At 38.4% G+C, this 10,887-nt stretch overlaps 1 protein-coding gene across 1 annotated transcript; it reads left to right on the top strand.

Moving 5' to 3' along the window:
• Positions 1-838: 838 nt before the first annotated feature.
• On the top strand, positions 839-1,378 carry LOC109221855. Its single transcript, XM_019386291.1, has one exon. The coding sequence runs from the start codon at positions 839-841 to the stop codon at positions 1,376-1,378; it is 540 nt and encodes a 179-aa protein (XP_019241836.1).
• Positions 1,379-10,887: the final 9,509 nt, after the last annotated feature.

Genomic DNA, 10,887 nt, shown 5'->3' with positions numbered 1-10,887 from the left:
TATATATATATATATATATATATATATATATATATATATATATATATATATATATATATATATTATACATCCACAAGCTATTTTTTTATTTAAGAGATTAAGTGGGTGGAGATTTGGGTTAATTTTTCTTTTTTTCTTTAAAAATATATCGAATTAAGATAGAAATTATAGAAAAAAGGCCTCATATTCATATTTGGCTTTAGGCCACAACACACTTCGAGCCGCCCCTGCCCGCCCTATTGCCGTATCTGTGCATAATGCGCTTTCTTACGATTATATGATAAAGTATATTGGGATTATAGTAAGTACGATTCAAACATGCATATATCTTTTCAAGTAAAACTATCTTCATACGTTTTTCTGTAAATATACTGCTAAGTTGATGCATATTGGAGTAAATATTTATCTTATACAAGCACATGAAAATATTACATTAACTGAAGTTCATTTAATTACATTCACATAGTAATTGAAATAGGTTGATAAGAAAATCTAACACATCTTCGATAGCACTAGGTGAAAAATATTAAAGTAACTACTATATATCAACTTAGCATCAACATTATGATCTAATATTGCAGGTTGCACCCCGTTTCACTTAACTAATTAGGTAGAAATATTACCAAAAGTACCACCCACCTTTTAGTTAATTTATTTACAACTGTGATTCAAGGAAGGAAAAAATTAACATCATTTCTATACATGCTATAGATACTTGCAATAGATGATATATACAAAATTGGACATTTTACCTCATTCCTATTTTGCTTTACATGGAATGCCTTTATATGCCCACTTGCTTTCACTTCAAAAATTCACACTAAAATTATTAGAGAAAATGGCTTCTTCTTTTTCTTTGTATTTCCTTCTTCTGGTGCTTGTTGCCAACATTTTCTACTTCCAAACCTCTTTGTGTGACGACGCTGCTGACCAGGCATTGATAATGGGTATATGTAGACAAGTGCAAGATTCTACATTCTGCTTAAATACTTTGAGACAAAATATACCAACTCATCCATATACTCCTACTGTAGTAACGCAAGTTGCTATTAGTCAATCATTACAACATGCTACCAATAATCGCATCTTCATAGAGACATCAAAAGCAAGTTCCAAAGACAAAGACATTCAAAACTTGTTTGCTATTTGTGATAGTGGCTATGGATTCTTGATTACTGAGCTCCAAAGCGCTACTCAATCATTACCCAAAAGAGATTTTAATGCCTTAGAAAATTCACTTTCCAAGTGTCCCAAATTTGTGAATGACTGTCAGAGTGCATTTGGTGACAAGACCACACCTGAATTATTAGATAGGAGTAGGAAACAACTAGATCTTGTACTAATGGCAAATATTGCTGAAGGTCTTATTCCGAAATAGATCTTTTAAGTGATTATTATAAATTTTTGTATCTTTTCTGGAAGTTATAACATATTTAAATGGAGAAACTGATCTTGCAATAATTTGTTCCTATTTTTCAAGTGACTACATCATGTCTAAGCTTGTCATTTTCATTTTGGCTTTGGCATTTCAGATTATGATAAGTACGATCCAAACTTGCATATGTTTTTTCACTAAGCTATTGTGTATGTTTTGTAATTAATTTTGAATTTACTAATGCATTCTAAATGTTTAATTATAGACTTACGGAGAAAGTATCATGAAAAAAATCCTAAGATGAAAACAATATTTTGGGAGGAAGCTCAAAAGACTCGAATTGGTGTTCATTTTCCTCTGGATGTGAAGCGCATCGTGTGTGTGTGTATACATACATACATACATACATACATATATATATATATATATATATATATATATATATATATATATAAGTGGTAGGAACACCATCATCTACAATTGAGGCCGCACAAGCCACCGTTTCTATGAGTCGAACATGTTTCTTTATTGTTCTTTTTGGCTTGCTGGTTGCTATTGATTGAAGTTGTTGTTAAGGTTCCTGAGTTGGAATCTCCCCCTCTACTGGCTCTACTTCCAGAGGAAAATCTTCTGTTGTTTCCTCGTTTTCTCCCTGTGTTGGGAAAATTAATTTCCCTCAAACTCCACTTGCTTTGAAGCACCATCAGTTTGTTTGACATCTTCAACTGTCACCTTATCTGTTATGGCAGATTCATCAAAGGTAACATCTCTGTTGAATATAATTTTTCTTGTCTCTGGACACCATAAGCGGTATCCTTTGACTCCAGAAGTAATCCCCATAAATATAGCTTTCTTTACTCTCGGATTCAGTTTTGACTCTTTCACATGACAGTATGCAATTGAGCCAAATACATGCAAACAATTATAATCTTCAGCAGGTTTTCCATACTATTTTTCAAATGGTGGCATGCATATGTTATTGCCTCAGCCCAAAATTCTTTGCCCAAGCCAGCATTGGACAACATACACCGAACCTTCTCCAGTAAAGTCTGGTTCATGCGTTTTGCGACTCCATTCTGTTGTGGTGTATTTCTGACGGTGAAATATCTCAAAATGCCATTATCTTCACAAATCTTATTATAAAGATCATTTTTGTATTCTCTACCGTTATCTGTGCGGAGACACTTTATCTTTCTGCCTGTTTGAGTCTCTATCATCGCCTTCTATTTGAGAAAAATTTCCAGTACCTCATCTTTGGTTTTCATAGTATACACCCACACTCTCCGGTAAAAGTCATCTATAAAGGTTACAAAATTGTGTTTCCCACCTAATGAAGGCATTTTGGAAGCACCCCAAACATCAGAGTGAACATAATCCAAAATACCTTTAGTATTATGGATAGCTGTTCTAAGTTTAACCCTTTTCTGTTTCCCCCTTGACACAATGCTCACAAAACTACAAATTACAAGTCTTTACTCCTTTTAACAACCCTTGATTTGATAAAATTTTCAAGGATTTCCTCCAGCATGTCCTAAGCGCATGTGCCATAGCTTGGTTGCTTCTACCTCCTTGTCATCACAGGATGTCACTGTTGTTGTCCCAATAACTGTACTATCGTGATAGTGGTACATGTTATTATTTCGCTGAATTCCCTTCATTACCACTAGTGCACCGGAGCATAGTCTCATTATCCCATTTTCTGCAACGACTTTGAACCCCTTTGACTCTAAGGCTCCTACAGAAATGAGATTTTTCTTCAATTCCGGTACGTATCGAACATCTGTTAATGTTCTGATCAATTCATCATGGTTTCTTAATCGGATTGAACCAAATACCATATGCAGTAAGGGATTGTTATTTGCGGTGTGAATAATTCCACATTCTCCTTCTTGAAAATCGACGAACCAGTCCCGATTGGGACACATATATGATTGCTACAAGATGAATCCAGCAACCATATGTCACATGGTTTGAATGGCTCAGTTGTAACTAGTGAGAAATCAGAGTCATCACAATCAGCTACATTTGAATCCATGATAGCCTTCCCATTGTTAGGTTTGGCCTTGTTTTTCAACTTTGGACAGTCTTTCTTCCAGCGCCCCTTTTCTCGGCAAAAGGCGCATTCATCTTTGCTGGGTCTGGATCTTGACTTGGATCTTCTTTTCTTCGTTCTCATATGATTTTGAGAACGACCTCTCATGACCAATGCTTCTCCTTCTGCACTCTTTTGTTTTTCTCTTTCTTTGTTCATAGCTGTACAAGGCAGAACAAACTTCTTTGAGAGATACTTCATCATTCCCATAAATTAGAGTAGTTTCGAGGTGCTCGTACTCATCAGGAAGTGAACTTAATAACATTAAGGCAATATCTCCATCAATAAATGTCACGTCCATATTCTGCAAATCTGTCACCAACTTATTGAAGTTGGTGATATGATCATTCATTGTAGTACCGGGAACATATGTGGAGTGTAACAGTCTTTTTTTCATGTAAAGTTTATTTTGACTGTTTTTCTTCAAGAATTTATCCTCCAATGCATTCCACAATTTACTTGCAGAAGTTTGTTTTGTGTATGGATACTTCTGTTCTCTTGCGAGGTAAGATCGAATGGTACCACAAGCAACGCAGTTGATAATCTTCCAATCTCCTTCTCCGATATTGTCTGGTTTCTTTTCTTCTGTCACGACCCAACCTTCCCTCAGTTCGGGTATCGTGATGGCACATAGTCTTAGGGACTAGGTAATCCTAATTCATATTGTAATACCACAATAATAAATGAAATTTAACACTCTTGAAGCAGAAATCTCTACAAAATTTATAATTCCCAAAATCCGGTAGTACAAGTCATAAGCTCTACAGAGTTTCGCTACAACTTCTAAAGACAACCGTATGGAAATAAGTACAACAGTGTGAATATAAAATAGGAAGGTTACTCCGAACCCTGCGAACGCAGCAGCAGGGCTACCTTGATCTCCTCGACAAGAATCCGCACAACTACTATCGAACAATACCTAGATCTGCACAAAAAGAAGTACAGAAGTGTAGTATGAGCACACCACAGTAGTGCCCAGTAAGTATCAAGACTAACCTCGGTGGAGTAGTGACGAGGAACAGTCAAGACACGTACTGGTCTAATAAACTAAACAAGTATAAGTATAGAAACATTCATAACATGATATCTATATAAATACTACGCGATATGGCTAGAAATACAATAATTGCAATAAGGTAGGAAACATCAAGTAACAGCGGAACACCATAATAAGAACACAAAAAAGTAAACAGAAACTACAACCTAAATCCGAAATCACAAATACAGTAAGGACAAGTCATAACTCAGCAACTACAGCAGTTTCACATTAGGTCTTAGCCAACAACTTCAATCAATTAGTCAAATTCTTCAATTGATAAAAAACGTATCAAAATATACTTCCTTCAAGTAAATGTTTTATTTTTCAAAAGTAGTTCTCTAAAAATGAATACCTTTCGAATATAATCTTTTCAAATAAATATCTTTCGAATATAAGTCACCCTGTGACACCTTATCTCATAATCATACAATACGGGTCGCAATACCTGAACCCTAACACTTGGCATCCTGAGACCTCATCTCACCTCATAATCATGACAACTCACGTGCCCAAAGGAGCCATTCTCACATGGAAGGCAAATAAGCAGGGTGTGCGTCTATACTCAGTAATATCAAGAAGCCTCCTATCCGATAAGGGTGTTTAGCCACGTGTATGCTTGTGCAAGTGTCCTAACGTAGTTCATACCAGCTAGTAAGTGTAAGGAACATAACAGACATCACATATAATGTTTACATAGGGATAGGATCAAAGAGAACAACAACTCAGAACACAATGATATTAACAGGGGATCTCCCAGGATACCGTCCCATAGTCCCAAACGTAAATGTACAGAGGATCTCTCGGGATACCGTACCGTAGTCCAAATCATAAATGTGTAGGGGGATCTCCCAGACTACCGTTCCATAGTCCCAAAGTAAATATCCAGTTCAGGGGGATCTCCCGAGATACCGTCCCGTAGTCCCAAACATAAATGTGCAGGGGGATCTCTCGGAATACTATTTCGTAGTCCCAAAGAAAACATGCAGGGGGATCTCCCAGAATACACCTTCGTAGTCCCAAAGTAAATATGCAGCACAACTAACAGAAACAACAGTTACAGCACAACAGAAAACTCGTACATCACCACAATACGTATAACAACAACAATGACAATAATACAAGGTACGACAAGTAAATCAACTCAAGAACTATAAATCACAAAGAAACAGTTGAACCAACTCATAAGGAATAACCACAGAAAAGAATGCTGGCATAAATGGAACAGTTCAACAAAGGGAAAACTAACATGTAGCAATGATCCCACAATATACAAGTTAATAACAAGGAAATCAACACGAGTCCAGTAGTCCCAAATAAAGGCAAGTCAACAAAGATATAGGTAGGTTGAAAATTCACGAGGATATTCGACAATTCAATTAAGGAAAGATGATCTTAGGTTCACTTAAGACTAAACAATTTCAGGAGGGATAATAATAATTCCCAAATAAGACAAGCAGCTATGAAAAGATAGCATGACAATATGAGAGGCAAAATTCTTCAGTAAAATCAAATAGGATTCAATTAGGCAATAAGAGTGAATCATGAAGCAATTAATTCCAATTAAGCATGTAGAGGTGAAACATAAATAGGAAACTCAGTCCTATCAAGAATAACTTCATACATAGTGAATATAAGGACCTAAGAACCCTAAAAGGCCAATTTCCCACAAATAAGTCCGAGTACGCACTCGCTACCTCGCGTACACGAACTACAATCAACATAGAAGACTCAAATCCTAAGGGGAAGTCCCCCACACAAGGTTAAGCAAGATACTTACTCAAGAGCGACAAAGTGATACTCTAATATGCACTTCTCGGGTGAAAAGACCTCCGGACGGCTCAAATCCAACCAAATTAACTTCAAAGCACAAATAAAACACATAAGAAGCTATCACAGATCATAAAGTCTCAATCTTTAACAAAATTCGAAAATCGGTCCAAAAGTCGAATCCTGGGCCCGCACCTCGGAACCCGACAAATTTTACAAAATCCGAATACCCATTCCAATATAAGTTCAACCATACAAAAATTATCAAATTATGATACTATTTCGTCCCTCAAATCATGAATCTTCATTTTGAAAATTTTCTTCAAAACCCAACATTTTTCTCAACTCAAAACACAAATTAAATGATGAAAATGAATATAAAATTAGGAATATGTTAGATTCTAGGTGAAGAACACTTACCCAATCGATTTTCTTGAAACCCCCCAAAAGAAGCTCCCAATCCAAAGTTTAAAACTCAAAATATGACGAAATGGCCAAACCCTCGACTTATATGATTCTGCTAGGACTTCCGCATCTGCGGTCAAGAAACCGCATCTGCGGGACCGCATTTGCGAGAGAGAGTCCGCATCTGCGAAATCTGCTGCCCAGGACAGGGACCGCATCTGTGGATATATAGCCGCATTAGCGACACCGCAAAAGCGAAAGGGGAATCGCAGGAGCTAGATTTCACCGCAGGTGTGATAGCTGGCAAGCTCCCAAGCCTTTATGACCGCAGAAGCTCCCAAGCTCCCAAGCCTTCATGACCGTAGAAACTCCCAAGCCTTCATGACCGCAGAAGCGGCCAGGCTTACGCAGAAGCGGAGCCGCACCTACGCTCCAAAGTCGCAGGTGCAAAAACACCAGAAATCAGACATGCTCAAAACCATGCAAAACATCAGAAACTCGTCCGAATCACACCCGAGGCCCCCGGGAACCCCCGTCTAAGCGCACAAATAAGTTCTATAACCTAAAACGGACTCGCTCGAGGTCTCAAATCATATCAAACAACATCACAAATGCAAATCGCACCATGAATTGAACTATGAACGTCCAAATCTTTCAACTTTGGAAACTTGTGCCGGAACCAATCAAACCAACCCGGAATGACGCCAAATTTTGCAGACAAGTCCCAAATGATAAGACAGATCTGTTACAACTCTCGGAATTGCATTACGACCCCGATAACACAAAATTCAACTATGGGTCAAACTTCTCCATTTTCCAAACTTTAACTTTTCCAACTTTCGCCGATTTGCCTCAAATTACTCTACGGACCTCCAAATCCAAATCCGGACGCGTGCCTAAGTCCAAAATCACCATACGAAGCTATTAAGATCATCCAAAACCCATTTCGGAGCCGTTTACTCCAAAGTCCAATTCTAGTCAAATTCTCACCGCTTAAGTTTCCAAAACTAGATTCCTTCTCCCAATTCGACTCTGAATCATCCGTTAACTGAATTTGATGTTTTAACCGTCAATACCACACAAGAGGGGGGATGATTTGTGTGGTACCCAATTTTCGCTTATCAGAACTATAGAAGGACCTGGTTCTTCTAGGTGTTCCAACTACTATTGTTTGCGGAATGGTAAATACAGAAAATAAAGAACATAGAGATTTTTACGTGGAAAACACCTGACTCAAAAGGTGAAAAAACCACGACCTACTACTCAGTAGGATTTTCCCAAACTTCCACTAAAATCACTGAGCCAAAATAGCATTTACAAAACTCTTTGTAAACCTAAGGATTAACTCTAATACCGTTTTGGCACACAACCTCAACTGTTGCGACAACTTCAAGTTAACACTAACTTGAAACTCTAAGTACCTACTACAATTGCTTCTATGAAAGCTGAAAGGTACAGTGTAAAATCACCTACTACAATTGAACTAGAATAAAAGACAGACACTTGGAACTGGTTCTTCTATCTTGTTCAAGTAGCTTCAAGATTGCACACTTGAATCACACATAAAAGTCTTGCAAAATCGCCTTGCTCTTTTGCTCTCAATATAAGTTTAACTTCTGCTTATGTACATTACCTGTAAAAGAGAACAACACTGATATTTAATGGGTTAGTGATTAGAGATTAACTAGGATACAGATTCTACTCTCCCATCGTAGAAGAGTTCTAGTTGATCTCATACTCTAACACTATCCTCTTCTTAAACTGTGTTCTCTTCATGTAAGGAGTCTTTCTCTCCTTATCTAGTATGCAACCTTTTCGATCAGATCTGGAGATATTACTTCTGATAAGTTAGATTTATCTCCTTAACGTGCATCTCACATGTTTGGGTCGATCATGACTGTGTTTCACAAGATGAACCTGGTCCATGTCTGAGTTCTTTTGTCAATCTTCAAAACTTCACCTATTCTTGGGCCAACAAATTCCCCCTTTTTGATGATGACAAACTCTGTGCTTTTTACTTACTTGGATCCTGTAAGAACTCAGCTTAACCACCAATACAAAGTTTTTTTAGAAAATTCCTTATCATCAAGGACTAGGTTAATTAGGTTATAAATATCACTTATTCAGAATATGTAAAACACAATCTCTTCCCCCTTTTGGCATCATCGAAAAGTTGCATACAATGTGTGAGTCCCAGATTTAATTAGTACTCATGGCCACTGGGGCAACTGCAAGTGCAATCATGGATTAATCATCAGTAATCAAGCAAACATATTTAAACTACCAAGGAAAGATTAACATTAATCAAGAGCAAAAGACAGTAGATATCATTGATAGATGATATGTTGCTACCACAATCCACAACCAGAAAGCCAAAATATTCAAACCATGAGCAAAAAGAAAGAAAAATCCCTAATCCGGGTCACTGAAGGTACTGAACATGTTCAGGAGACAAAAGCTAGAATTCATAAGGCTTGGGGGAGCTAGAGGGTTGGTTTTGGGCTTGGAGAAGATTCAGCATATTGTGAAGAATTCCATCATTCTTCTCCTTTTCCTTAGCAATCTCAATTCTGAGGGCATCCCTCTCAGATTCCACCTCTGCCACACGAGCCTTGAGCCTAGCTATCTCAGCATCCTTGGCTTCACATTCCTGAACTAGAACCCTGACTTTGCTATTGATAGGAGTCTTCTTGGATACACCAGGTTCATTTGGGATGGCATTGACTAAATAGTCACAAGAAATCAGAGTATTAATGCCAAAGTGATCCTTGCTCGAGGCCATTTCCCATTTCTTCAGAGGCACGTTGAACCTATCCAGAACCGTGGTCAAAATAAAGCCATAGGGGGTATCATGAGCCTTAGAGCCATTGATGACCCTGTCCAGCAGCTTGATGATTAGTGCAGGCCAATTGATTTGCATTCCTCTTTACAGGCACTCCATCAGCACACTAAAACCATATAATTTGCAATATGCCTTCTCTCCTGTCTGGGTAATAGACACTTATTGACAAATTCAAACAAGATGTGCTCAGGCCTCATTTCACTTTTCTACACAGCCCTGGCTTCATTCACATCTTCAGCATCACAAAACCTCCTGGTAATTTCAAGTGCAGTAGGAAGGGAGTCCAGACACGGCCACCTTTGCCTTGTATAGTCATCAAACCCTTCAGAGGGTATATCAAGGATCTCTCCCAATTTTTCAGCATCAAAGGACACTTGAACTCCTTTCACCAGGCTGCTAACCTTGCCATCCTTAACCTCTGCATTAGCCATGAACTCAATAATTTCATTTCTGGCTAGCCTTATATCCATCTGAAGGACCATGTCCTTCCACCCCTGAGCAGTCAAGGCATCCACCAGTCTTATATTCCTGGTTCCACCAGGTCTTTCAACAGTCTACCCTTCAAAATCTTTCTTTTTCCAAACATGGCAAGCTTGTCTTGTTCACCAGACTCATCTTCTTCTTCTTCTCCACTCCATTCCTCATCTTCTGAAATTCTCACTTGTTTACTTTTCACTGCAGACCTTTTCCACTTGGCTAATGAAGGTTCAACAGCTTCAGACACAGAGGAAGACTTCTTGGAAGAAGTCTTGGGCCTTTTGGGCTTGGGCGTCTGAACCTCCACTGGTGTAATTTCCTCCTGATGGACCAGTTCCATCTCGTCAACTTCAACAGCCTCTGAGGGCTCTGCAACCTTCCCTTTTCGTTTAGCCAGCTTTTTCTTTTTACTCTCATCTAGAGCCTTTTGGAGATCACTCTCACTCTACTTCACCCTGCTTCTTGTAGCTCTACCCTTTGGCAATGAAAATTCAGTAGTTGTTGAGGATGAAGCCTTTCTTTTCTTGGAGGGTTTAGGAGCACTGGGGGCTTTTGGTGTTGTAGGTTTTCTTTTCTTTGGATCATAACTCGCCCCAACTTTTTTCAAGAGGTCTGCTAGGGTCTCTTCAACTGATGAACCAGGTTCATCTCTCTGTGAACTTAAGTTAACCAACCCTTCAGCAGCTTCACCAGAACCACTTCCCCCTGACTTCTTGCCACTCTCTTTTACATGTTCTTGTTCAACCCCATAAATAGCAGGTACAGACGAATCCGCAGTGGGTGAATGATCAACCACTCCTTTACCTTTTCCCCTTACTTCACCACAGTCACCCTCTCTCTCTTTTTCTTTTTCAGATTTCTTTTTACCTCCACTCCTTCTTACCTCAGGT

Source organism: Nicotiana attenuata, unplaced genomic scaffold (assembly GCF_001879085.1).
Source record: "Nicotiana attenuata strain UT unplaced genomic scaffold, NIATTr2, whole genome shotgun sequence".
Classification (NCBI taxonomy): domain Eukaryota; kingdom Viridiplantae; phylum Streptophyta; class Magnoliopsida; order Solanales; family Solanaceae; genus Nicotiana; species Nicotiana attenuata.
The sequence above is the reverse complement of the archived record's forward strand: the minus strand, read 5'-3'. Positions and strand labels throughout refer to the sequence as shown.

Coding starts and splice junctions, on each gene's coding strand:
- LOC109221855 (XM_019386291.1), top strand. CDS start 839: ATGGCTTCTTCTTTTTCTTTGTATTTCCTTCTTCTGGTGCTTGTTGCC.